Below are 27,079 nucleotides of genomic sequence, written 5' to 3' on the forward strand. Positions count from 1 at the left end.
TTTTTTTAAACAATAATCTCACAAACAGCTGATTTACAAGTCTTCCAAGAATCAGTTGACGAGCCTACAACTCACTTCTGCTATTCTTATTTTACAGTAAAGAAAAGTGTGCGTTTTTCTGTCACACTTTTTTTAGACACTGCTGACTCGTGAGGGTCAAGACAGAAAACCAAACCTCAGCTGTTGTCAAGTCAGTCATCCCACTCATCTCTGAGGGAAGGAAGGCGTGATGAAACGGTTTAAATGTTCGATGTTACAAAACTTTACTAGCTTCTTGCGAGATCAGAAAAAATCTGAAAAAAAATTACGATTGACTTACCCCAGATCCCAACAAAATAGATGAGTTCATTTATAAATATCCAGAAAAATTATAAATATTTTATAGATAAACACACACACAATCTTTGCACTTATAAAATTAATTTTGTATTTGAACACAATTCCCACCTGCTAAAAACAGTCTTAGGTGATACTCTTTTTTTCCCCTTACTTTTTAACTCTAGTGACTGCTAAAACTATCAGCTGTAAAATCATCTGCTAATCTGTCTGCCATCGATGGCAGGGGTATCAAACTCAAGGCCCAGGGACCACAATCTGGCCAGCAATGACTCCAACCCTGCCCACAGTTTAGCTTTGAACAATATTCAAGCAGGGCACTCATTTTAAGCTTTTAACCGTACTTTTGTAAGATTTACAACTTTTCATACTGATAAGGACCTTACCCATTCATACTACACCAAAGTAATTAAGTAATAGATAAACCGTTAAATGACAGAAGAGTTCCTGTTTCCCCCCACTTACTATGGAAATTTCTGCTTTTTTTATGAATTAACAAAAGCATTGTTTTATTTTAAATTTAAATTTTCCACATTTATTTAAGCCCAGAGTTTCAGTATTCATGCTCACGTGTTGACTTTTGCAAAACCAAATGTCTCAGTATGTGGGAAAAAACGTAGTGCAATCCTTCATAAAACGGGAGCTCCGATTAACTCTGATATTTTAAGCAGTTATGAAGAGAAATAAGACATTCAGACAGATATTCTCCTGTTGCATTAGTTTGTGCATGCACAGAGTGACGGCGCTGTGCGCTGCCCTCAGCTGGTGGATGGTGGAGTTAAAGCTGTGGCTGCCTGATGCTGCTCTGAGCTCACAGTTGTCGTTGTGCAGTGCAGTTTTTCTCCCCACTGTGTGCAGCCAACCGCAAGAAATGGTGAGTGAGGAAAACATACAGCTCAGAATATAGTGGCCTGTTGACTACGAAAAACCGACTTTAGGTCAGCCGGCAAACCCTCCCCAGAGCGGTAAAATGTCTGATTTGAGCAGCTAAGCTAAGCTGGTCACAAAGCGATCACTCGGAGACGAATGTCTTTGTTTAGCTAACCTTTGCTAGCATTGGCTAGCTTCTCCTGCGTTAGTCAATACAGTAGCTCATGGTGGCTCGTTGCGCTATACTCTTCAAGTTGATAGCAAGTTAAGCACAGTGGGGTCCGATCAATGTGAACAGACATGACTGTTGTTCGAGATAAATCATCCAAATTTTTGTGGCTCAAATAGCCATCTAGCCGCACAAAAGCTAACTGGCTAAAGTTATCAGCTAACGCTGCCATAACTTAGATAAAAATGGTTGTTTAGCGTGAGTGGGGCTTGTTTTAAAAGTTAGAGGAGTTGAAACACAAACTGTCAACTTAATAGTTCAAGTCTGTGAAGACAGTTGATCGAGGAAGCCGCTACAGCTGGCGTTAACAGATGGCTGAAGCTTTGGTTAAAACTGCCTTAGCTAAGCTATGTGTCACTGCGGCTATTTAAAACGTGAGGTGTAGAGAAGTGACTTGGCTTACTCATAAAGTTACCAAAGTGTTCCCACACAGAATAACCTGGTTAAGCAGAGACTGTTTCAGTTTATAAACGCCGATCTACCGTCTGTTTGTTTTGCTCAAACTTTAACCAGCTGAGCATTTATTAATGATCCCTGTACACAGCGTGATAAGACTCTGAGCTGACATATCTGTAATGTTGGACCGATATGTCTCCCTGCTTTTTCTCACTTGATAAATCTATCTGGTGATGGCACTGGACACTTTCTGCAGGCTCAACAGAGACGAGCAGTATCTGGTATAAATGCTCAGAAAACAGAGTTTAATTCAGTAAGACAGGATGTGTGTTTCTGAGAATCAGGGTTACAGTGTGTATCACTATCATCACTATCTGATTTCACTTCATCTCACTCCAGGATGTGTTTCTAATGATCCGACGTCACAAGACGACCATCTTCACAGATGCCAAAGAGTCAACCACAGTCTACGAACTGAAGCGCATCGTGGAGGGCATTTTAAAGAGGCCACCTGAAGATCAGAGGCTTTATAAGGTGAAATAAATTACCTGGAATCCTTTTTAATAGTATTTTTTTTAAGCTTACAATTTTATACTCTAAACAATGTCTCAAAAAAGATTGTTAATCAAAATAATAGCTGGAGCTCTAATACCTGTCCTTTATTCACTTGACAAAGCTGTTCTCACAAAACATGAATCAAAGTTTTCTTTTGTTATTTGAAGTCTTCCCTGAATGTTTAGCCCTAGCAGTCAGCGGACAGGAGCAAATTTATAGTTTATAACTGAAATCAAGTGACAGTAACATATTTTCAGAACTTAGAAGGAAGTCCTACATTTCCTCAAGCCCCCCCCCCCTTTTTCCCCTCTTAATGTAAAAGTGAAGTTGAGTCAGTGTCAATTACAAAAAGCTGAGTGTCAGTTTGTCAGGAAAGTCTAATCTTTCATTAAAATAAAACAAAAAAACCCATCAAAGTTTTTGCAAAGTTTAAATATTTTTTACTTTACTTTGGTTCAGGTTTCATCTGAACACATCATTGGGCTTCCTTTTTTTCCTTTCGTCAAATTTTGGCTTTTCGTTGAGCACAAGCAGTCTTCACATCAGAGAACAAGGCCTCGCCATTTTTGCTTTGTTACAAAACCTTCTGCCCTGCAAACTTGATCCTGCAAATCTCTGAAGATGTCTGCTTCTTTTAACTCTTTCTTCTTCAGGATGACGTGCTGCTTAATGACAGTCAAACTCTTGGAAACTGCGGCTTCACAAATCAGACAGCCCGGCCTCAGGCCCCGGCCACGGTGGGATTAGCGTTTCGTCTGAGTGGTGAGTAGTTCATCTTCTAACCCACCTCAGTACTAGTTTTTACTGTGAGCTTATTCGCTTGATCTGAATTCAGGTTTAGGGAAAAAAAAAAAGATAACAGCCAAATTCTAAATTCTGGATTCTAGTTTACACTAAGCAACTTGTCACATTGGTGCGCTATACAATCCAAATTATCTCTAAAGTTCCAAAAACATACCTACCAACATTTAAGTTTCAAAATCTGGGAGTTTGTAGTTCTGTTGTAGCATATTTATCAGCCCACTGATGTGTGAAGTCATTATGATGACTTGTCGTTTAACACACGGTCCCCAGGCCACAGACCGGTGCGTGAGTCGTTTGGTACCGGACTGCGAGAGTTGATGCTTGGGTGTGAAATTTGTGGTTTTCAGAGTTTTTAAAATTATTTTTTTATAGTTAACTCGGTTTCCTGTGTCTTTTCTCGTGTCTTATGAATAAATCTTCTTTTTTTTTTGGGTACCGTACTGGTTTTATTTTGTTGTATTTATCCGCGACACCGTAAAGGGTGGCTCGTGAAAAGATTGTCGAACATAAACCGGTCCGTGGCGCAAAAGAGGTTGGGAACCGCTGGTTTAACGTACCTGCACATATCCAAAATGTTGCTTTTTGTGAAAAATTTGTCTTCAAAAGAATGTACTACTAAAAAAATGAGTCAGCATCAAGCAAAGATGAGCCGGTTCTGCTGTTTTTAAACAAGAAAATAAAGAACTGGAGATTCCAGGGTTGTCCAGTTCCGATAAGAAGGCAGAATTTCATGGTTTGGTACAGGAGTTGAAGCTGTATCAAGATGTCAGTGGGGCAGTTTGAACCCTTGTTGGCAGAGTTGGGACCACATCTGAGGAGGCAAAGAAATCATTTCAGAGAGCCGACTAATAGCGTTTAGCTGTGGGTCTGAGCTGAAATTGTATTATGTTACTATTTGTGTATTCAGTATCGGTGTACATTTGGAGCTACAAGCACACTTGTTGGCAATTGCAGTGGTCTGATTGGTGACGCCTGTTCATTCACATGATAAAAATTGAGCTTGATCCCAAAAAATTGGTACTACAAAATTATGCAGTCGGTGGGTATGGCTGCACCAAAATGCTCGCAAGAATTTTTCACGCCCAGCATGTAAAGGCTTTAAGTACTTTCCTGAATAATGTTAAATAGGATATGTTCCCACCATAACTAATGGGCAAGCAAAGCTAGTCATAGTTTGCTGTTTGAACTGTAAGTTTTTGTAATATGTTATCCTCTTTCAAGCCAAATGTGAGCTATAACCACTTCTGTTAAATTGTCCAGCTTTCAAAGAAAATTGTTGCAACTTGTTGTCTACAGTTGGAAAGAGGCGTTTATATTTTTACAAGGTTGTGATTATGTGTTATTAACTCTGGAAGCTCGGTTTGGTAAATGTGTCCAACTTAGCAAAGTCAATAACTCTGTGTCACACACACTGAAATGGGTGCATATGTGGCTGAACTCATCATTGTTTATGTCTTGCAATTTTACTGCGTCTTTGCAGTAAAGAAAGATGAAATGGTAAAAAGAGGTAATTTATTTAGAACTCAGCTGTGGTGTCTGTGTAGAGATTGGCAAGGCACATGCTTTGAATCGGGTTGCCAGTTTGTGCCGCCAGATGGGTTGAAATTGTGTTTGGAGTGTGTACTGTGTGTGCATTTCATAGACAATCTGGCAAATTGGGCAAAGTTGGCTGAACGTACAAAACTTACTGATCCGTGTATTCCAGTTATTCATGGTAAAGTTTGGGAGTTTCCTGAGAGAAACCGACTGCCGGGAGATGGTCTTAAAATACAAGTGAAAACAGGAAAAACGGGAATGTTGCCAGAAAAGATTGCCAGAGCTTTTCAAAGAGTCTTTCTTTGTCACTCAGTAAATGCCATTTTTCCAGTGGAAGAAGCAAAATACTTTTTAACTTATTCAGTGTTCAACATTGGTCTAGTTGTCCAAAACAAAACTGTTTGTGTCTGGCATTTTAAAAACCGTTATTTTAAAATTCAGGTCCCCCTGGATACAAAATTATTCATTTCTTTGGATCTGCTTTCATGTCACTTTGATCTCCTTTCCAGAATTTAATTGTCTCTTTTGTCTCTCTCTCTCTCTCTCTCTGTGTTTTAACTTTCTGTCGTTCTCCCAGATGATTCCTTTGAGCAGCTGAGGATTGAGCCCTTCTCCACTCCCCCTGAGCTCCCCGACGTCATGAAGCCCCAGGATTCAGGCAGCACAGCCAACGAGCAGGCTGTACAGTGAGCTCAGAGGCGGGGGAAACGAGAGGGACACACAGGGGGTCGAAGGGAGGGGTTGAATTTTTGGGAAGTGATGCCTCAGCGGGTGAAGTTTTGCCTTGCCGACGACCGATCTTCAGCTGGGCGTAAACAATTTCAAACGCGGATTCCCCCTTGGTGTAAATGTGAGGGTGCTTCAAAGTGGTTCATTTTGTCCTGAAATCGGCGAACGCATGCTAGATAAATTGATAATTACACAAAAGACCCCACAGAGATACCTGACGGACTTGTCACGACACTGTCAGTCATCCACGGGGTTGGTAAAGGCTGAACATGAATAATTGTACCTCGTATTTAATGAATTATAGTCTTTATTTGGAGTAAGGCTGATGCTGCCTTACTTGTGTTCTTTAATTTGCTGGCTTCAGAGTGGGAGTTGACAAGGTGTCGCATTTTTAGGTTTTTATGTTTGTGTTTCTTTATTAAAATATTACTAGGATTAACTTTTTTGGGGGGGGTGGTTTGGATATGTGTTGCTGCAATAGCTCGGAGTTTGTGAATATCTAAGTTACTGAGACTGAATGACTCATTTGGATCTTCAGTACACGTCTTCAGGCATAGCAGCAATCAAAATTCAAGTTGTGGCGATTTTTCTTTACTTTTCCCTTCTTAACATTGATGGAGACCTCTTCACCTTTCCTCAGCAACGATTGGTTGTAGCCTGTGAATTGCTTGACAGTCTGAAGTGAAGAGGTGACACGTCGTGGTTAAATTATGACCTGTGCCTGGCTGCTTATTTTGCCTCCCATTTATCCCGGAACCATAGCTCATTTATGTCATGCTGCAGTTTGTGCTGTATTTTACACTGTTAATACCATAATGCGTATTATTTTCAAAAAAAAAATTGTATTAGAAATAAACACTTCTGCACATCAAAACTTCACATTATGGTGTAACACTGGGTCTCATGATCTAGAAACTTAATAATAATTACAAAAAAAAAAAGTCTGTTATTACAGGAAGAAGATGTAATGTCCTGGTGGGTGTGGGGAAAGAAGCTGTTTAATATTACATTTAAAATCATATTTGAAGATTGAGGCTGTTAAACAGTGGGATGTGATGATCAAAGTTGCACTTGTAACTGGTTTAACATTAAAAGAATTGTTTTTCACATCTGTGTACTGTTGTGTGTTTGTACAATTTAAAGTGATCTTTGAACATAGACAGTGTAAAATGTTGGCCACAGCCACTGTGGCCTTGATGAAGCCATGATGTTGGTGTTTTAGCAGCTGCTGTTAAAACACCACAAGCTACTTAGAAGGTTTGTACCACACAGAAAATCATATTTCGGGAAATCTGACAAGTGGATGACTTATTTAAACACACAGATTGTAAAGCTGTTATGAATGACGAAACTATCCGTAGGAGCCAAAAGCCATTGTTGAGCCAGGCTGTAAATTTGGGAATTTTAACATTGAAATCTGTTGAAGCCAGCTTTCGAAGTTTGATTTGATGAATTGCTACACACATAGTCAACTCTGCTGTTCAACCCACAAATGTGGCACCATTTAAGGCAGGGGTGGGAGAACTCAAGGACCCGTGCCCTGCAGGTTTTAGATGTGTCCTTGATCCAACACAGCTGATTTAAATGGCTAAATTCATGTCTTGAAGTTCTCCAGAGGCCTGCTAATGAACTAATCATTTGATTCACGGGTGTTGACCAAGGGTGATATCTAAAACCAGGACATTAGATTTTGAGGCCTGGAGTTCCCCACCCCTGATTTAAGAGGAAATAAGCAGGCTGTCCGATGGTATAAGATTTATTGCCCAGAAGCGCTGTTACAACAAAGGACTTACTTTATGTGCCAAGCTCATTTTTTTTGTGTTATACATCATGTAGCACTGTTTTTTTTTTGGGTTTTTTTTTTAAAGGACCAACGTCTTGCTTAATCTGGCATCGTCCAGCTTCTACTGGTGTGTATTAAATTGGCTTTCTAAATAATAAGGAACTTTATTCAGCCAGAATGTAATTTGGCAGGATATGTGTTGTTTACTCTGAATGATAGTAGGACCCTGGGCATTGCTTCGTCTAAAAATCTAAACCACTAAACTGAAGTGCAGTCTCTTATTTATCCTGTCTTTTAATTACTGCTATAATTATGGATATCAATCTTTTGGTTTTCTGTTATATAATGTTCTGGCTCTTTTCTATTTACTATCTACTTCACTGGAAAGCATCAAAATTAGACTGAAACAACCAAAATAGTGACGATAACAGAAGAAGTTGGGGCTTTTTATTGCTTGTGGTGTAAATAACCTCCTTTTAGGAAAATCTTTTTGTTGACTTAAAAATAGATTTGACCATTCTTGTTTATTTTCGCCTTTAACTTTCTGAGACATATTTCTTTAACACAGTATTCAAATGAACAAAACAATATGTGACTGTAATTAAATATGCTGGGTCTACTTTCAAGAGGTAAATAAATCAAGACAAAAAAGTGATAACGCTATAAACATTTCAACTTTGCCAGAGCCCTGACATCAGAAACATCTCTGTACAAACTAATACAAACATTAATTTGTGAAAATGTTTGAAAATTTCCCAAAAAGATATTTTTCATATTGCAGTCCAAAACCAAATGTGTATAATTTTTATTGTGTTCATATTGTAAATACAAATTAACAAATTTTAAAGTTACACTAGTAAAATAATAATTGATTTTTTGATTAATGAACTTTCTAATAAGTATGAAAATGGCTGCTTAACAATCTCAAATCAGTTTTTGAATTGTGTTTTTTTCCACTTAACGTAATGTGACTTATTTTGTCCTTGTTCTGTCTTTGTATTGCTCACTGTTTGATTTGTTTAATTTACTTTTTTTATTGTCTGTGTACCATTTTTTACACTTCTGATGATGAAGAAAAACTTTAGGGTGCTCATACGGTCACTGTCTTTCAACGTCTCAGTGAGTCTACCAAAATTCCGACATTCCCTGAAAGCAGCAAACACTAGCTAGCTAGCTAGCCAGCGGGCTAGATTAGCATAGTGCTAACAACAGAATGGGCTTGCAACTGCTTGAAAGGACCGGTGACCTCTGTTTGGCTTCCATGCTCTGAAAGCATCTTGTTTCTCTATCGCCGGTATTAAAATGGATGTCAGTGAATGTGTTTTATCGGCAGGCAGGGCCGTGCTGGACATGGTGGAGCGGGAGTGGCAGCCTCTGTCTGCGGGCGAGCTGGAGCACAGGCTGGACCAGGCAGTGGAAGAGATCCTGGAGTCACAGCTCCTGGCAAAACTGGAAAAGCAGTCCCATCGTCGCCCTCCTCCTCCTCCTACCAATACTATTTACGTACAGTTACTACAGAATCAGGTGGGGCCCCAAGTTTTACACACAGCAACAACATCCAGTCCATCCGAGCAGGAGGAAGAGAAAGAGGAGGAGGCTGCAGAGTCCCAGGGTGATACTGTGGATAATCCAGCGATCAAGGTAGTTTTGTGGCTTTAGTTTTCCTCTGAGAAAGCTTTTACAGTTTTCAACTACTATTAAAAACAATAGTGACAATTTTTGGCCAGTTGTTTGAATTTTCAAACTTAAATTTAACAGGATATTCAAAAATCAATTAAAAGGAATTTGAACCTGAATATGAGATAAACTAAGGAATTTCTAAAGTGTACCAATCATGTATAACAATGCCTTTAATCAAATTATAAGCTCTGCATTTCACATGTTTGTCATTACTCCTTAATCTGATAACTTTTTGCTGGATTCATTTGTTTTATCTCACCAATAAAAAGTGGAAAATGCTTCTTTTTCTTTGAGATGTGGCTGACAGCCCAGTAGAAAACCAGAAACTCTGCATGAGCTGAAAGGAGAAGAAAGTGGATAAATGCCTATTAAATACTGTTGTATTTTGTTTGTGTCTCTGTGTTTCACCAGTACATTTCAGACCTACTTCAAAGCTCCAAATCAAGGACACGAATGGCTGGACGGGCTCGCTTATCAATGTCCCACACTGTCCTCCTGTCTCTCACACTGCTGTCCGAGCGAGTCAGCTACCGCACTGTGTCCCGCCGCTTCCAGCTGGAGAAGGGAAACATCCACAGGATCTTCTTCTCTTTCTGCCAGCGCATAAACATGCTGGAAGAGAGGCACATCAAATGGCCAGCTGGTGTGTTAATTTGTTGGGTCATTAATCATATGTGGGCAAATTATGATGATGATAATATTTTCTCTCTGTTCTTCAGGGAAAGAGGCTGTAGAGGCACTTTTCCCATTCTCCAATCTAATTGGAAAAAAGGAACTAGAAGGAGGACAAGGTGTTCCTCAGGTTCTGGGAGTGTTGGGACACACCCGGATCCCTATCCGCCTGCCTATAGGGAAACATGATGTGGAGAGCACTGTACCTGAGGTGAAGAGAATGAAGATGGAGGCCCCTCCTGACTCTTGGTTAAACCTTGAGCTTGTGTGTGACATTAGAGGCCGGTTCTTGCACTGCAGAATCAGTAAAGGATCTCATGTGGACAGAGGTCGTGCTCTAAGAGACAAACTCAAACAGAACCCTGAGCTAATGCCTTCCAGCTCCTGCCTTGTGGCCAGAGCTGGCTACCCACTTACTGATCAGATTTTAACCCCGTACACAGGAAGTCAGGGACCAAGAGAGGCGCTCTTTAACAAGACGCTGGAGGAGCATTTTCAGATCCTAGATCAGGCCATTGCCGATCTGAGAGCCAGGTTTCGGAGGCTCACGTATCTGGATATTGGAAACTATGACCGAGCCAGAGCTGTTGTGCTGACTGCCTGTGTGTTGCATAATGTGTTTCTGGACCTAGGACAGGCGGTTCAAGGGGAGAAGGAGGAAGCCACACCCCAAGATGAAGAGGGGGAGGTGGATGACGAGGGTGTATGCAGACGTGACTCGATTACAGATTTGCTGTTTAAAAGCTTTAATCATGGAAACGCGTGAACATTTCAATTTGTTAATAAACTTCAGTTGTCCTCGTGATCCTGGCATGTTGCATTCATTAACATTTGAAGGTAGTGACTGAACCCCTAAAAACCAACAGCAAAGGTTTCCCTGAGGTCATAGAGCGAGAGCGGTGAAGGGCTCTCTGTGGGAAAATGGGCCTCCCTCGCTCTAAGACTTCAGTAAACACATTCCAGGTTAAATTGAACACAGCATTACATTTATTATGTAAATCACTGTCAATATTAAGAGTCCAAAGAGAGGATCATCCAAGATGTGCTCAGTAGGTAACAACTTGTCAAGCTCTTCACTAACCACAAGGTGACACCAATGTTTATATTTTTTTAATACACGCTGTAGTGTATGCATTAAAAACAGTTACCAAGGGAAACCCAAAAGCATAACCCAACAAGGAAGGAGGTAGCTGCCAACCTTAATGTGACAAAAAAAACAACTTTTCATTAATTCAAATGAATGACACTTTACATTACAGAGAATTAATTAATCAAGAATTTACCCTTTTTTTTTTTTTTTACTTAATCATCTCCGTAGTGTGGCGTTAATGCATTTTCCTAATACCCAAAAGATAGTCCAAGGTTGGGAGGAAGGCGTGTCAGGAATGGCACTGGGTGTAAAAATCTGGCAAGTCAAATATGTGGATCTACTGCAGTGACCCTTTGTGAATAAAGGAGCAGCTGAAAGAAGATTACTCTTGATCCTTGACAAACAAAGTTAGTTTGTTATGAGTAAATTCTTCTTTGTGTTCAAATCAGGCACCTGGTAGACAGGAAGACCTAAAAAAAGAGCCTAAATTTAAAGTTCAGAAACCACAATAGCATGAAATATGTTCTGTCATGAAAGTATCGTCACACTATATGTCGCAAAGCGCTGTCCCATTTCTACTTTCCTCATTTAGAGCCCTTGCAGTCTCACACACTTAGGTCTTCTCCCCCTGCATATCTCACCTGTAGCTTGAGCAAGTTGTCACATTAGAGTAATTTTACCACACGTTCCAATAAGAAGATGCACGGGGGTAACTTCCAGTATTTTGTGTACCATTCTCTAAGGTAATAGACAGCCAGAGCCTGTTTCTGTGCTAATGCTCAGCGGGTAGGACTGTCACACTGCATTATTGCTACTGATACTAATAATTTGTTTTAAAACTAAATAACTATATGTACTGGAAAGATTTGCAGAAAGCTTTCAGCATAAAAAACACACAACAGAGACAGAGTTATAACAAAGAGTATCTCATTAATACTTTAACATTTATACCAGTACCTTCATTAATCCCATTACTGAAATCTGTATTGTATTTGACTGCTTTTGGCCCGGCCATGGTTACTTTATTTACGTACAGTTTATTTTCATACAGTTCTTTGACAAATGGGGATGGATGCCCCATTTGTGTGTGCTCTTCAACTTCATCCAAGTTTTCTATTTTGGTATAAAAATAAAAGATTCTTACATTATTTTGAGCACCAGGAGGAAAAAAAGAGACAGGTTTAAAGAGAATTGTAATCTGCCTGCTGTGTTAAAAGTGAGTCTGTCCTCATACTGTACACCTGCTATCCAAGCTACTCTATAAACTGTAACGGTAAAAATGTGAAAAAGTCTAAAAACATTAGACATTGCAAACGAGCTGTTCTTCTCATGCAGTATCTTGGAAGGTCTTGGTAATTTCACGTTTCCTCTCTCCTAATGTCCATCCTTTGATATCTGTGTGCTGTTCTTCTGAGCCAGGCTGGAGATGGCTTGGGCCAGGTTGTTGATGGCCTCTATTTTTCGCTCCTCCAGCGCTTTCTGCTGCGCCCACATGTTCATCTTCCTCTCCTGCAGCTCCATGTACAGCTGCAGGACATCCTGCGGAGGCCTGGTGGGGCAGGGAGCGGCTGTTGCAGGAGGCGTAGGGAGGATAGGGGTAAACCTCTTGCTCGCTATAGCTTTTCCTACTTTGGTCCCGCTGAGTTTGGCCCTGCGCTGGGCTTCGATCTCCTCCCTGCTCTTACCCAGGACTTCGTGCATAGCTTTGAAGAACTCCCAGTGGACGCTGGTCACTCCCAACCTCTTGGCCCTCTCTGCGTTTTTTCTGTATGTGGCCAGCATGTTTCTCCACTTGAGATCACATTCGTACGCCTTCACAGTGACATCAGTGACCTCTGACTCCCTCAGTTTGGCATTGACCTTCTCTGCAACCATTTCCCAGAGTTTCTTTTTCTTGCACACTGGCTGGTCAAAGGCCTGATCCATTTCAAGCCGGGTATTGACTAGATGCCATGTAGCCTGAACTGTCCAGATAAATTCTAGGAGTGAAAAAAGGTAGATGATCAGATCAATTGCTTTTTTTTGGGGTTACTAAAGACAATGCCTTGGTCTACAGTACAGTTTTTCTTAAAATGCTTAACATCATGCTGAACAACTGCAATACAACTACATTTAAGTTTTTCTGCGTTATGGTATTTTCCAATACTACACTATATTTTGGATGCATATCTTGTTCTTGATCTATATTTTAAAGCTATAGTCACAAATTAAGTTTAAAAATATAAATAAAACTATTCCAATAATAATACTAATAAAACCAACCATAAAATAATGTACCGGTATATGATTTTGTATTAAGTACTACATCAAGTACTTTTATTGTAGGTACTTTGTACGCTTAACTTTTACTTAACTGAAAGGGTGTGTAAATGCATATTTAGCTACATTGCAAAGCAGTTTTTATAGAATACAAATTCTGTGCAGTGCTACTTTTAATGCAATAAACCAGGTTGTTGTTGTTGTTCTTGCCCCCCGCCCCCGGCCCCCCCCTTCTCATTCTCCACCCCATACAAAAAAAAAAAAAATCCTGCAAACGTCCCTGCTGAGTACTAACCTGCTTTTGTTTTATCCGTATCCACACTGGACACGACCGTTTCCTTTCCTTCCACTTCGGAGTTTTGTATCACAATTGTCTCGATTACCTCCATCTTATTAAAAGCACAACCATTACAGTTAAAGTTGTTTTTGTATTTACTAGCGGTGTATCTATCGCGGAATTTAACAACATCCAAGAGTCACCGATGCCCTCTCTCGCGTCGAGAAAGACGATGACTATAACAACGTCGCTTGGTAGCTTGGAAATTGTAGTTCATTTTGGTTATTACGCCTATTCTTTTTAGTATTCTGGACTAGCGGATGAACTACAATCCCTAAACGCTTTGACTCTTTTAACGTAGGCTACGATTTGTCCCGGTCATGGGGGGTGTAGTTTTTCAAAAGGATGGTTCGCTTAAGAGGAACTGAGCGCTATCAAATTCGAACTACACGTCCCAGAGTATTTTTAACCGACCCACCTCTTCACTCCCTGCTCCCTCCCTCGGTCGACCCTGTTTTGTTGTTTGGCTAAAGATGGCGTTAGCGGCTAACCCACTCGATTGCAGTTTGTTTCACAAAAATTATTCGGCCAGTGGTAACAAAACATTGATAAAATAGAGATTTAATTCGTCATTTTGTGTGTAAAAAATATATTACACCGAGAAAATACACGTCCACTTGGTCGATTAACGTTTGCTTGGCCTTCTTACGATGTAGGCCAGTTTTAAAGGGAGCGGACCGAAGCCGTCGGAACTCCATATCCCGTCGGGGAGTGCGGCGTCAGGCGGTAACACTTTCCTTTTTCATGCTGGTATCTGTAGTTCTTACCACACAAGTCGCTTTTTTCCGTAAACTTTAAAGACAATGAACTAAACCAAGAGTTGAGTATATTTAAGTGGAAAGGACATGGTATATAATTTCTCGGTGTTTTACTGGAAACGTCCAGTGATGCCTCGCGGCGCCTATAATATTTGTTTTAATTGAAGAGGACAAATTAAAATAAGTACACCTGTTGCCTGGAAATCCGGGGGGCCATGGCTGCATCACCTGCAGAATGTGACAGAAAAAACCCGATAACACCCTCCAGGGAAGGGCAACCATCACCAGAGTCTTCTTTGACCTGGTGCTTGGCTCACATCTCCAAACCTGGATCGGGGCCTGAGCGTCAGGGACAGTCAGGCTCAGGCGGTGCCAGAGAAACGGACAAGAGGTCCAAAGTCTCCCAGTGGCGAGCGCTTGTTGCTATTAGGACGCAGCACATCAAGGGCGGCAAGGCTGGCATTGCCAGATTCAGAAGTCAGGGTGGCCTCCGGCACCTGTTGGATCTGATTAAACACCCAGAGTGCTCGAGGAAAACTCTGGATCTGGCTCTTAGCATCCTGGGCAACTGCTGCACTGAGCTGGAGACACGAATAGAGGTGAGACAAGAAATAATAGAGGAGTTTGTTTATTAAAGCATCTATTAAAGTCACTAACTTTTAAAATGTTTTCCTACTTTCCTACGATATCAGGTGCGTAAACTTGATGGGATAAATATTGTAGGTAAGTGGTGATTTATCGTTATACTATATGTTATACTTTTTATATTTAAGCAATCTTTATCATAACTTATGTCTGAAATATGCCTATTGTAGTGGACATCCTTAAGAAAAATGTGGCACTGGAGACAGTCCTGAACCGAGCAGCCCGCGCTTTAGGGAACTTGGCCATGGATCCAGAAAGCTCTGCACTCATCCACTCTGCCGGTATGTCTGACCTGCTTCTGCGTGTCACATCCACTTTTGTAGCTGACAGCATTTAAAATGAGCTTGAAAGCTTCCAAATGGGCTTTTTTTTAGTTGTAGATGTATTAATATAACAATAATAATAATAATAATAATAATAATAATAATAATAATAAGTGCTGTAACAGACAGGCAAAAGCAGAGTGCTCAAAGGGCAGATTTGAAGTCGATCATTAAGGTCAAACAGGGGAAAGAAAGAAGACAATAAACAAAAAACTGAAAGCTGATAACCAGACAGTACAAAGATATCACATGTAATGCCATCACATAAAAGCAAGTCTATCAAAATGTGTTTTCTTTGACCTGTGAATCTATATAATTTCTCCTCTGATTATTAATCGTTCTTATTATCACACAGGTGGTGTTCCTCTTCTCCTTCTCTGCGTGTCTCTTTCATCTGCACCGTCCTCCCCCACAGCTGCTCCACCCAAAGACGCCTGTCCCAAACTTGAGTGTGCTCAGTCTGCTGCTCGAGCCCTTCTCTACCTCTGTGATACGCCCTCTAATCGCCTTTCATTGCTCACCCAAGGGACCCTATGTGCGCTCACCCCTCTTATTGCACCAGAGTATCCCCAGGGGTTGAGGCGAGCAGCTCTCAGGACTCTCCATGAGCTCACCCGGGGCTGTGGTGTTGAATGTGCCAGGGAGGTGTCTCGTTCCGGGGTCCTCGCTCAGCTGGGTGTCATGGTGACAGGAGAGTCTGGTAAACCCTTTGAAGAGTTGGCACTGAAAACATTAGCCAATATGTGCTCTCAGGGTTGCCTACGCCCTCTCGTGGGGTCACTGGGAGTCATCCAGAAGTTCACAGAGGAGGTTAAAAGGGACCCACTGAAGTCAGGAGTCTTCCTCAAGGCCCTGTGCTTGTGCTGCAAAGAGGCCGTGAACCGGGCCAAGGTGAAAGAGAGCGGTGGACTGGAGGCACTGATTGGCTTTTTGTCGGCTCATCAGAGTCATCCTCTTTCCCGGCTTGCTCTTATGGCCTGTGTAGACTTTGTTTTTGACGAATCTGCCATGGAGCAGCTGCAGGAGTTCGGGCTGGTTCCTCTTCTTGTTGCACGGCTAGTTGAGCTCACCAGAGGAGAGGAGCCATTGGCTGAGAAGATGGATGTGAGCCTCTCCTCAAGTACGTCTCCCACCGAGCTCCTGTCTTCATCATGTTTTGATTCCTTCGATTTTCCTCCTCCCGAGGGACACAAAAAGGAAGAATCTGGTAGGGAGCAGGGCTCATCCAGCTTTTTAAGTCTCAGGTATGGAAAAAGGAAATGCTTTTTTAAAATTTAGTTTTCCCAATGCATTGTTTTTTTTCTGTTTTATATTGTTTATATGCATTTTCATTCCTTTCTCCAGGTCCTGGTTGGTGTCTGAGGGCTTGATAGCTTCTGAAGGGGACCTTCTAGATTCTTCTAATGTTGATGGAGAATGGGGGAGTCTTCAGATCCCGCCATCTTCATCACCTCAAACCCCTTCCTCAAACCCGTTTTCTAGTTCCTCGCTTAAAAACTCTTCTTCACCCAACCCGGCTATTTCTTCTGCTTCTAAAAAAGCACCTCACTCTTCGCCTTTGTCTTCATCATCATCAAAAGTCACCGATCTGCCTCCCTCCAATGCGCTGTCACCACTAACCCAGCCTAGTTCCTCCACAATCTCCTCTCCCACTAAAACAAGCCAAACCCCCGTTTCTCCATCCAAGTTTTCATCCCCACTCAGACGCAGGCCGCGGGCTCAATCAACAACGTCTTTGACTAAAGTCACACTTGAGACTCCTCCATCTGTGCCTCGCGCATCAGCTTTCCATCACCCTTACCACCCCGAACCCTGGACGCCCGAGTCACCCATCCTGCTGCTGCTGTCGCGCTTCTCCCACGCCACCGATCCAAGTGCTGCTCTGGTCAGCTCGGGCGTCATGTCCGGCTTGCTCTTTTACCTTACCCAGCATGAGGATCCCAGCAGCAGGTGCTTCCGCATGCTTTGCCGGCTGAGCTGCAACCCGAACTGTTTGCAGTCGCTTGTCCGAACGGGTTCTGTAGCGCTCATTCGCCACCATCTCTGCCAGAGAGAAGAAGGATTTGAAGGAGGGGACAGGCAGACGGACAGAGTGAAAGCCAAAGTTAAACAGCTTGGTGAGATGAACACAGTCATCTTAAAATAAGTGAAACCTTATACAAGATTTAAATAATGCACACATAAGTAATTAAATATGCTCACAGAGTAGAGGTGCAGTGTTAGTCTTTTACATTTAAAATCTGCTTATTTTGCTTTATTGGAATCATTTTTATTTGAACTGAGAAAGCCAGGCTACAAGTGAAATGACTCCTAACAAGTAACTCTGAACTTTACACCGATACACTGAAAAATCAACTAATTCAATTGCTGCTTGGTCACATTTGGTTAACTACAGGGACGATATTGATTCCCTGTTGATCAGAATTTATCTCAGCCACCGTCTTTTGTTTGATCAAATATAATATCTGGTCTTTTTGTTTTTTTATGTAAGACTAAAGAGTTTATAATTGTGTGCTGACTTTGCAGGTGTGTCCCTTCTGAATAACCTGCGTGTCCAGTGTGAGTCTGGATTTGGCTCTGGGGTTCTTGCACATGTGATGCTGTCTGGCTCTGACTCAGATAAGCTGAACTGTGCACTGTCTCTGCCATTAATCAGCAGGTAAGTATTGGATGTATACTGATAATGTATTCATAAAAAAATACTAAATGTATAACAGTAGGGCTGCAACGATTTATTGAGTATTTCGAATAATTCAGTTATAAAAAATTCTCGGCACACATTCTTTGCTTCGACACTTCGTTTAAGGCTCGGCTCTGTAGCAGAACATTGTCACCATGGAAACGCGAGCGCTTCTCCCAGATTTGCGACTTAAAAAACAGACCTGGAATACAAACATATTTAGGAGCAGCATGTGAAAAAAAAAAAAAAGCCCACACAGCTCCCAATTTTAAACAAAAACACAGATGACCCAACAGCAGCAGTGATGATGCTACCACAGTTTAATGGGGAGGCGGAGTCTGTTTACATCCCGCGAAGAGCAAAGAGGCGGGGTCATTACGAGACGGTGAGCTCAGGTTGAGTGAAAGAAAACATGTTTCTCGTGTCCAAAACAGCAGGTTGTTCCTGTCATCACCATTAACACCTTTACTGGGAAAAAGCTAGCATGAGTTCTTCATCAAACCAACTCCTCAACAAACTGTGATATGAAGAAAACCAATCTTTGTAGCTGCTCCATTCACCGCCATTTGTTTTACACAGAGAAAAATCTGCAGCAAGCCTCCAGGAGTTGTATTAAAATATGCAGATGAACTGGTAACTTAGTCTGATACCAGACTGGTTAAATTATATAGCTCGCTGACGGCTGACGGCAGCTGTCCTGTTTTACATGGATGCGAACAGGGGTGAATCTAAACGGGGGATGGTTATTTCAAAGCTTATGTTACATTTTTCAGATTCAAAGTGAAATAATCTAAAATACTGTCTCAATTAAATTGCGTTAATATTTAAAAATATACAAATGAAAGCTTTTTTTCACAAGCCAAAAAAAATGTACATGGGCCAGTAAAACTCTGAGCCACTGACCCAAGGGATCTTAGGTTGGACGGTGAATTATTGTTAATGTTCATTATCTACACCATCATAACCTCTTGTGTTCAGCAACACAAAGTGCTTTGCATCAATGCACAGGGCAAACTTCAGAATATTCAGATATGCTTGCTTCTCTTCGTTGCAGCCACTACATTTTCCTTTTTCCTTACAGACGCAAACTCAGTCATTCACTTGCACACTTTAACACATAACAACACATGTACAAAAACTCATAAAGCCTTCCAAGAAGACAGTAAAGATTCATTTTTTATGCCTTAGTTTAGATTGCATATTCATCTTATTTTATTTGACTATACTTGAGAGTATTTTTTAAAATATATTTTTGCACTTAAGACGATTTTTTAAATTTAAAACGTAAATAAAAAGGGTTTGCTTGTTGACGGATAAAACAAAAGACATAGCGAACGTAATGAGCAGTTCGTTTAAAAAAAAAACTGTATTTTTTTTTCTTATTACTCATTAATAAGACAAATATTTCTTATCAGACTACTCGATTAATCGATGGAATAATTGATAGATTAATCGATTAGTAAAATAATCGATAGCTGCAGCCCCACATGATGAATTTTGAAGTAGACCAAATATAGTGGATTCTATTCTACTACTTGCATTATATTTCTGAAATATGGAAATCTTCTATCTGAAACAAGCTGTTGTAGTTCTTCAACCTTTACACCAAATATCCTCAGACTGCCTGTTTCTTGTAAACAGAAGGCTTGAACAGCAGGCAGGCGGGGCTTCTGTTCTCTTACCTGCGTGCCTGAAACAACTGTATTAGAAACTGCCAGACATCCTGACATCTTATAGATCAGATAATAAAGAAAAGCCTGAAAATAAGCTTTTAAAGCGCACTGTAGTGTGAGGTTTTTGTCTCAGGGATTACTTGTACATATGCTGACTTTATTATTTGAAACAATTTCCTTCTTGAATAGGAGTATCCACCATTGTAACAGTGTGTATATGAGAGGGAACAAAGAAGGTCAGAATAGATAATAAACACTCCCTATTAATGTTTTACCTTTCCCACGTGTGGGACTAATAAAGGTTATCTTATCTTATCTTTTCTTTTTCTTGTACAGCAACAAGTCACTGCTGAAGAAACTTCTTCTGGACAGCGGCGGGCTGCTCTTGGCCCTGCAGCCCCTCAGCTGTGATGACGATGATGGTGGGGACGAAGACCACCCTGCTGAATGTGAAAGACTGCTTTCTGACTTGTTGAATTCTCCACATTCAGGTGTGACCTCACATCTCCACTCGCTGTACTTCTCTCTCCTGATTGGATGCCTGTCTGCTCTCACAGGTACCATTAAAACCGAGCTTGACAAAAAACATTCAATTCCAGTTATAAGACAGTCGATCAGTAGCCATGTTTCTCCGCCTCCCTCTAAAAAAGCTCGGCTAGCAGACACGTGCCCTTACAGCATCTCTAACTTTGATCTGCTCTTGCTGCTGGATGATGGGACCCAGGTCCCAGCCTGCAGGGAGGCTGTAGCTGGGTTTGAGGGCACAGGTGGGGTTAGCTCTGAGTATTTCAGGGCCCTGTTGAGAGGTGGATTTGGAGAAGCTCAGGGCAATTCAAAAGAAGCTATCCCCATTAAAGATGTCAGCAAAGGTGCATTATTACCAGTGCTACATTATCTGCATGGATGTCGCTTTACTAAGGGTGAAGAAACGATTAAGGAAAGGGAGGAAGGAAGGAAGAGCGGGCAGTGCCAGATTTTGGACAAATTGGTGCTCGATGGTCTGAGTCTCTATGAAAGCGAGACAGAGGAGCGCTCGGCAGGAAACGTGGATTTCCAGAAAACTCCGTTATGTGAGATGATGATTGGAGCTCGCAGGTTTTTGGTGAGTGAGCTACAGAGAGACTTAGAGGACCTGTGTGTGTCGTTTCTCCTGTCCTGCTCTCCGAAAGGTGCTAATCGGACTACAACAGAGGCCAACGCTGAAAAGGATGCATCCAAAATGGACCTCGAGTGCCCCGAGTCTGCTGAGGAAAGCCTGGCCAATCGAACGTCAGAGCTAGAGCTGACAGGATTTAAGATGCAAACTGAAAAAACAAAGAAACCAAATTCCCTGCAACAGACAGACGGTAAGAAAACAGTGGACAAATCAGTCAGTCCAGAAGAGCTGACTTTAAGACCAAAGAGCTTGATTAAAGGTTCAGAGCAGCTTCCTAAATCTGCGGCTCAGGGCTCTCGCTCCTCGGAAACATTTGCTGAAGGTGGTGTTCTGGCTGCTCTGCTGCCCCAGGTGTACTGGTTTTCCCAGCGGTACAGCTACCCAGCACTGGGCCGGGCTTGCCTGTCCTTGCTGCTGGGCTGTCAGGACTGTCCTCGGCCCTTCCTGTCCTCCTCCATTGCCGGGGACTGCCTTCGCAGACTGGCCAGAGAAGCTGACTGTGCAGAGACTCTCAAACAAGATCTGTTAAGTTTGGTCTCCGTAGCTTTGACCTGAGCAAGGATCGAAATACTGATTGATCACATAATTTAAAGGGGCACAGCGTGAGTTTAAGTGTCTAGAGTTTCCATTGTCATATGTTTAGCAAGCACATGGATTATGTGGTTTACAGCAGCATGGTTACCTTAAAAATATGCTGCTCCAGCACTTACAGAAGGAACTGCTGATTTATGTTGATTTATTTTGATCATTTTGAAGAATACATTTCTGTTTAGCTTGGATGTAAATGTAGCACGTCCCAGCATGATGTACATCTACTATAATTTACTTTTGGTGAATTTTTTTTCTATTTTTTTTTTTTTTTTTTAACCTGGGAAAAAACGTTAAAGCAGATGTCTGTCATGCATTTGATAAATGTCATGTAGCTAAAATTATGAGGGTTGGTCTGAGAGCCAGCTGTTGGAGATGAATTGGAATAACAGATAAGCAACGTATATACATTTCAAATGGCTCATAAATTTATGCCAGTAAATATATTGGTGGAAGATCACTTTGTTCTCAGTTTCTTCTTGTGGGAGGGTGCGCGTACACAAAAAAAAGGAAAACCTAAAGCTTTGAAAGTTGGTTGAATTATGGTTAACTTGGATAACTGGCAGTAGAGAAAGTCAAGCTCTCCAGATGACTCTGGTGTTTTCAGGGTTCCTGCTAGTGCATTACAAAGTTTCTGGGGTTACAGATTTTTTATGGATAAAAGAAGCTGTTCAGCTTGACTGCACGTAACAGTTAACCAAAGGATTCAGTGCTCTCACATATATATAGGTATACAGTACTTTCTTTTCATGTTTGAAGTGGGTGATTAACCTCCCAGTGTCTTTGTTTCCTTCCAGTCCAACATTTTTTTTTCTCCGAGAAATCATTCTGGTTTTTCAAAAAGTGGTTTCTACTAATCAAATTATCTACCTGGCAACACCAGGCTAGCTACCACACTGAATTATGCAAAATTTTGTAAATGGGTAATGCAATTTTTTGTCAGTGGAGTGGGACTCTGAGGACCTGCAGGCAATCAGGATATTTGGTTCTGACCAAAAGTTCTCATCATTCAGAATCATATACATTATATTAATCGATCATAATCATTAATTCATGAATGTGTAGATCAGCTGGAGAAGATTTTATTTCTACTCCTGGATAGCTTTATCAATAAGCCAACATAAAATAATTTCTAGTTTAAAATCTCCCCAAATAAGCTTTAAAATTGATGCTATTTTGCATTTATAATATAATGTAGTAGAAAGCTGTGTAGCAGAAGAATAAAACACAAATACATTAAAATTGTACTAGAATAAATGCACTAAGTTAGGTGGTGGTGTTGGGCATCGTAGGTTTAACAGCGCTCCAGTACAATGGAGGTCCAGCCATACGTGTATTTCAGGGGCAGCCCTGCTGTTACATTTATCACTACTGTATAATTGTGCAGTGCTGCAGACAGAACAGCTGGAGAGAGGAGGGTGACACCGGAGAGTTAACCCACCTCAATTAGGCTAGTAAATGTCAAGTTAGCCTAACTGTTGTGACCAGGCTCACGGAAACCCAGCATGCTGTGTCTTTAAAAAATGGTCATGCATAAAAGTTTTCAGTCAGGGAAACAGTTGCCAAAAAATTTATGTGGGCTTGAGTTGGCGTGAAGCAACGTGCCAGTGCAGTCGTCTGGATAGTTTTTGGAAAACAATGCACTTTTATGACACAGTGGAATCTGCCACCGAGTCAGGTCACTTATGATACTTGATGCTACTTACTGTTTAACAATAGGAAAAAACTGATGTATGATAGAATAATAGTTTTATATTTAAAGCCTGATAAGTGTTGGATTTTAAACCTTCTAAATTTGACACCCCTCATGGAAAAACTCAGTGCAATCTGCAATCACATCGGTCTAAATAATGAGATGTAAATACACTTTCATCACAGCACCACACACAGACACATATTTTGTGTATTGATTAAATTAAATTGAGCACTTCTCCAATTTAAAACATGAACTGGCACTCATGGTAATACAGCACAAAGTGGTTTTATTCCTGGCTGTCTACTTGGCCCCTCAGCCGTTTTAATTAAACCGAGTAGACTGCAGACTGGAGTTTGAAGCATGCAGCAGGACAGAGCCGAGAAACTGAGCCGATCCTCTCAGTGATGGGAGCTCTCGTAGCCGTCAGGCAGAGCGTTGGTGTGCGGGTTGTGGAACAGACTGTGGTTTCCATCTCCCCAGGGAAATTTCTGGAAGGGGACATATAGTATTTTGGAGAAAATGATATTGAAAGAGTGAGCATTTATAGTTATAAATGGTTGTTAATTAATACATTAACCAGAGACTCACCTTGGTGCGGATACGCAGGTGAGAATATGGCACAAATTCGAGCTGTTCATGTGAGTGCGCCTGGGCCTTCATGTAAGCATTGGCCATGCAGACACTAACCCCGGGAAAGGCCAAGACGATGGTCAGTATCTTCCAGGTCTTTGCTGTCCGAAACAACAGGAATACACAAGTGAAGCACTTGTTAAAGCACGAGGAATAAATCACAGGACCTGCCTCACTATTGGTCAGTTTGTGATTATTTGCCAGAGCAAGGATAGCTGCCAGCTCTGCAGACATTTCAGTTAATGTTCAACTAAAAAGTAAATGTGCCTTAGTTTTGATCTCTAATGGGGAGGCTTAAAATTTGGAGGCTTTGAACCATTATGGTATTTAGTTATGAAGGACAGGCTGACCTCCTCCTTCTTTGCCTGAATGTGACGCAGCAGCAAGCACCCGGCGAGCGGCTAAGGCGGCCGACATCTGAACAGGTGGAATGAGAGAAAACAAAGTTTAATAGCAGCTGTAGATAAATAATGCACTTTTTACACCCAAGTGCACGCAGAAGCAGAGAGAATCTGACTATTGGAATTTTATGTGCAATATAAAAAGTAAAATGAAGCAACATTTGATTATTTTAATTTTAAGAAGAAATTAAAGATCAGCTGAAAAGAACATGCAGTGATAAGGTTATTTAAACCACATGTGTCATGTGCTTTAGTACCAAACAAAGTAGCTACAAAGCAGGTTTGAGCAAAGGCCTACCACTGCTGGTGTATGTCCAGAATTTTGACAGCCCCTTTTCAGTTAAAATACAGTAAAATCTGGTAAAAACTTACTGTTCCTCAGGTAGATGGTGCTCAGTATTCGTTATTGTCCTCTTATTTTTATATCAAACCAGTTCTTTCTCCTCCCCGTTTGTCCTTCAGTCTGTCCTAAGCTGAACTCTTTGTCAGACTCCTCCCCATTTCAGCCTGTCGCCGGGCCAAGAAACATTTATATTTGGTCAAGTGCAAAGGCGGGCTGATATACATGACGAAGAGGATAGGAAGGAGGTGCTGCAGAGCACATTCAGCCTGCATTAGAAAGGCTCAGGCTTTTTAGATATAAACAGTGTGTTTGCTTTCATATTTAGTTTCATCCGGAGCATGGCGGTGAAAGTCAGAGAGACACCGGTTCATCTGTGGGTCGAAGGTTCAAAGTAGTCTGGAGTTTATTTACACTTAGCATTATATTCACATCCTCATTTTCTAAAGAGATGAACACTGAAGTGAAATACAGTTGTGGTCAGCAGTTTACATACATCGTGCACATGCATGCAATGGTGATTTTGGGGTTTTAATGATCAGTTGACATCTGCAGACATCTTTCAAAACAGGACTCGGGTGCACACATTTTAATTTATCTGTGTATTTACAGTGCTGTGAAAAAGTATTTGCCCCTTTCCTGATTTCTTTAAAAAAGTGGTTTTAAAATGCTGATTTAATCTTTTAAGAGAAGAAAGACATCCAAACCTGCTAGCTCTGTGTGACAAAGTAATTGCCCCTAAACCTAATAACTGGTTGTGTCACCGGTGCCAGCATGAACTGCAATCAAATGTTTGGGTTTTCTAACATGAACGGTGTGTTTAAGGTCATGCAAAAGCATCTCAATCAGTCTGGACTTTGACTAGGCCACTCCAATTTTTTTTTTTTTTTTAAAGCCACGCTTGCTTCAAAACTCTGTCCTACATTCTCCTTCAGGATTTTCTGGTAAAGAGCAGAATTCATGGTTCCAGCAATTACAGCAGACGTCCAGGTCCTAAAACGGCAAAGCAGCCCGAGACCATCACGCTGCACGACCATGTTTGAGTGTTGGTCTGAAGTTCTTTTTATGAACCTCGCGATAAGTTCAGTTCTTTTTGGTCAGCAGTGGTTTTCTGTTTGGAAATCTCCGATGGATGCCATTATTGCCCTTCCTATTATTGAATCCTGAACTCTGACTTTAACAGGTGAGGCTTTAGGCAAGTGAGGCTTGCAGCTCCTTAGATGATGTTCTGGGTTCTTTTGTGACCCGGGTTATCTTAGTCTAATATAAATTTTAATATTAGACTAAGATGATGATCTGAAACATCTAAACAAATATGCAAAAACTAAGAAATCAGATTCAGAAGGGAGGCAAATAAATTTCTGTGGCACTGTAAATGCTACTGCTGTCAAGACATGAACACTCTTCTTAATGCGTGGAAAGTCTAGCATCCTGAGACTCTGAGCATTAGAAACAGGAGATTAGTGGAGGATTAGCTAGCGTCAGAGTCACAGTCCAGGATAAAAACGCAAAACATCCAGGAGTACATCAAGAAGATGGCAGATGAGCTTCTCCTAGAGTGCCTCAGGCAGCAGTGATGATGAATAAGAGAAGGTCCTGTCATGGAAGACCAAGCATGCATGGGATGTACCATCAACAGACAGGAAGGAAATCCTTCCAGTGGTTAGAAAAGGCCTGCTTAATGTGCAACAGAGAGGCTCTGAGCATGGCAGCACAAGAACAGGCTCTAAGCACCAGATCCACAGAGGCAGGACTAAGAAAATGAGAGGGAGCTTTTATTTACTTATGTAATTCTAGTCTTTTGGTGTCATTATATTGGTACCTCAGACTGAGGTGTGCATCTTTTTGATAGACTCAAGGAAGCAGCAGAAATATCATCCTACATCCAAATGTACGCACACCAGGTCATAGATGCAGTTTAATTTTGGCTCTAATCTACTTGTAAAACCCTTCATTAATGTGTTAGGTCTTAATTGACTCATCAGAACTTAAGCATTAAAGGTCAAGAATTGTCATTAGGAGTTGCTGATGAAACTTCCAGAGCTTAATAAATCCTCAGAGTCTTCAAATCTTGCCATAACAAAGGACGACCATTGAGTTGAGGCTCAGATTGAGGATCTGTTAATGAAGCTAATTAATGCCTTCAAAAGCAGGCTATAAAAAGACATTAAGGTGCTTTCACTCTGTAATTTCCGCCGTCCAGAATGTCATTAAGAAATGCAGTTAAAGACGAACTGTGGAAGTCAAGACAAGATCTTAATGATGAAGAGAACTTTGAGATAAAACTGCACGTTTGCTGAAAAGAAAAGCAAAATCCCCAAACTGCTGCAAGCCTGGTGTAGCATCTCACGTGAGCGGTGGCACACGTTTCCACTCGTGATTACAGTGGGTCCATGTGAGAGAGTCAGTAATAGAAAACCTTACCTGTGACCTCATGACAAAGGTCAGCTCTAGTTCTCAAATAAACTTCTTGATGAGTGGATAAATAACGTTTAAAATCAAAGTTCCTGGCCACAGTTAGAAGCATTTGATGAAAAAGCGCATCTATTCTGCTGCGAGATGTTTGGCAGTCAGTTCACAGAAAAAGAGCAGACTGTCCAGCAGATGGGGTAGTGCTGCTGTGAAAAGCAAACTGTCCTTAAACGCTCCTTTAGGCCTCCTGTGCTGTTGCTCTGTGATGTTACACACTTTCATTTCTGCACTGAAGGTTACTTCCTCCCTCTGAGAGTTCAGCAGTTTCATTAGAGTTCATTAGACTGCTGCTTTTGTCATATGTATCGATTTTGGTTGATTTACTGCACACAGCTTGGATGCCGAATGGTGTTAACTGAGTCTGTTTTACACCTGTGTCGTGTCATAAATCATATTTTTTAAAAACTTTTTTAACATTAAAAATATCTCCATAAAAAGGTA

General features: G+C 41.2%; 5 protein-coding genes across 5 annotated transcripts; 3 read left to right on the forward strand and 2 right to left on the reverse strand.

The window, feature by feature from the left end:
• The first annotated feature begins 1,048 nt into the window (after positions 1–1,048).
• Positions 1,049–6,562, forward strand: elob (elongin B). The gene is made up of 4 exons (XM_063472385.1): positions 1,049–1,210; positions 2,231–2,365; positions 3,040–3,148; positions 5,304–6,562. The coding sequence occupies exons 1-4, from the start codon at positions 1,064–1,066 to the stop codon at positions 5,414–5,416; spliced, it is 504 nt and encodes a 167-aa protein (XP_063328455.1). The 5' UTR covers positions 1,049–1,063; the 3' UTR covers positions 5,417–6,562.
• Positions 6,563–8,332: 1,770 nt separating this feature from the next.
• On the forward strand, positions 8,333–10,356 carry LOC134626492 (uncharacterized). Its single transcript, XM_063472377.1, has 3 exons — positions 8,333–8,879; positions 9,330–9,561; positions 9,638–10,356. Exons 1-3 carry the CDS (start codon positions 8,541–8,543, stop codon positions 10,354–10,356), a joined length of 1,290 nt encoding a protein of 429 aa, XP_063328447.1. The 5' UTR covers positions 8,333–8,540.
• A 1,698-nt stretch (positions 10,357–12,054) lies between these two features.
• si:dkey-66i24.7 (uncharacterized) lies at positions 12,055–13,436 on the reverse strand. The gene is made up of 2 exons (XM_063472378.1): positions 13,235–13,436; positions 12,055–12,659 (listed from the first exon to the last, which is right to left on the reverse strand). The coding sequence occupies exons 1-2, from the start codon at positions 13,326–13,328 to the stop codon at positions 12,055–12,057; spliced, it is 699 nt and encodes a 232-aa protein (XP_063328448.1). The 5' UTR covers positions 13,329–13,436.
• A 321-nt stretch (positions 13,437–13,757) lies between these two features.
• armc5 (armadillo repeat containing 5) lies at positions 13,758–21,559 on the forward strand. Its single transcript, XM_063472379.1, has 7 exons — positions 13,758–14,633; positions 14,727–14,757; positions 14,850–14,960; positions 15,358–16,246; positions 16,347–17,119; positions 17,529–17,661; positions 19,692–21,559. The coding sequence occupies exons 1-7, from the start codon at positions 14,250–14,252 to the stop codon at positions 21,064–21,066; spliced, it is 3,696 nt and encodes a 1,231-aa protein (XP_063328449.1). The 5' UTR covers positions 13,758–14,249; the 3' UTR covers positions 21,067–21,559.
• A 1,430-nt stretch (positions 21,560–22,989) lies between these two features.
• LOC134625584 (cytochrome c oxidase subunit 6A, mitochondrial) lies at positions 22,990–24,311 on the reverse strand. Its single transcript, XM_063470831.1, has 4 exons — positions 24,199–24,311; positions 23,776–23,842; positions 23,384–23,526; positions 22,990–23,283 (listed from the first exon to the last, which is right to left on the reverse strand). The coding sequence occupies exons 2-4, from the start codon at positions 23,840–23,842 to the stop codon at positions 23,194–23,196; spliced, it is 300 nt and encodes a 99-aa protein (XP_063326901.1). The 5' UTR covers positions 24,199–24,311; the 3' UTR covers positions 22,990–23,193.
• Between the last annotated feature and the right edge of the window lie 2,768 nt (positions 24,312–27,079).

This window comes from Pelmatolapia mariae, linkage group LG4, assembly GCF_036321145.2.
Source record: "Pelmatolapia mariae isolate MD_Pm_ZW linkage group LG4, Pm_UMD_F_2, whole genome shotgun sequence".
Taxonomy (NCBI): domain Eukaryota; kingdom Metazoa; phylum Chordata; class Actinopteri; order Cichliformes; family Cichlidae; genus Pelmatolapia; species Pelmatolapia mariae.

What these genes read in the sequence shown, in the direction of transcription:
- elob (XM_063472385.1), top strand. Translation starts at nt 1,064, where the DNA reads ATGCACAGAGTGACGGCGCTGTGCGCTGCCCTCAGCTGGTGGATGGTG. An exon ending in AAGATCAGAGGCTTTATAAG is followed by an intron (nt 2,366 to 3,039) that starts GTGAAATAAATT and finishes TTTCTTCTTCAG; the next exon opens with GATGACGTGCTGCTTAATGA. An exon ending in ATTAGCGTTTCGTCTGAGTG is followed by an intron (nt 3,149 to 5,303) that starts GTGAGTAGTTCA and finishes TCGTTCTCCCAG; the next exon opens with ATGATTCCTTTGAGCAGCTG.
- LOC134626492 (XM_063472377.1), top strand. Translation starts at nt 8,541, where the DNA reads ATGGATGTCAGTGAATGTGTTTTATCGGCAGGCAGGGCCGTGCTGGAC. An exon ending in TGGATAATCCAGCGATCAAG is followed by an intron (nt 8,880 to 9,329) that starts GTAGTTTTGTGG and finishes GTGTTTCACCAG; the next exon opens with TACATTTCAGACCTACTTCA. An exon ending in GCACATCAAATGGCCAGCTG is followed by an intron (nt 9,562 to 9,637) that starts GTGTGTTAATTT and finishes TCTGTTCTTCAG; the next exon opens with GGAAAGAGGCTGTAGAGGCA.
- si:dkey-66i24.7 (XM_063472378.1), bottom strand. Translation starts at nt 13,328, where the DNA reads ATGGAGGTAATCGAGACAATTGTGATACAAAACTCCGAAGTGGAAGGA. An exon ending in TACGGATAAAACAAAAGCAG is followed by an intron (nt 12,660 to 13,234) that starts GTTAGTACTCAG and finishes TTTCACTCCTAG; the next exon opens with AATTTATCTGGACAGTTCAG.
- armc5 (XM_063472379.1), top strand. Translation starts at nt 14,250, where the DNA reads ATGGCTGCATCACCTGCAGAATGTGACAGAAAAAACCCGATAACACCC. An exon ending in TGATGGGATAAATATTGTAG is followed by an intron (nt 14,758 to 14,849) that starts GTAAGTGGTGAT and finishes TGCCTATTGTAG; the next exon opens with TGGACATCCTTAAGAAAAAT. An exon ending in TCTCTGCCATTAATCAGCAG is followed by an intron (nt 17,662 to 19,691) that starts GTAAGTATTGGA and finishes TTTCTTGTACAG; the next exon opens with CAACAAGTCACTGCTGAAGA.
- LOC134625584 (XM_063470831.1), bottom strand. Translation starts at nt 23,842, where the DNA reads ATGTCGGCCGCCTTAGCCGCTCGCCGGGTGCTTGCTGCTGCGTCACAT. An exon ending in TTCAGGCAAAGAAGGAGGAG is followed by an intron (nt 23,527 to 23,775) that starts GTCAGCCTGTCC and finishes TGTTTCGGACAG; the next exon opens with CAAAGACCTGGAAGATACTG. An exon ending in ACCTGCGTATCCGCACCAAG is followed by an intron (nt 23,284 to 23,383) that starts GTGAGTCTCTGG and finishes GTCCCCTTCCAG; the next exon opens with AAATTTCCCTGGGGAGATGG.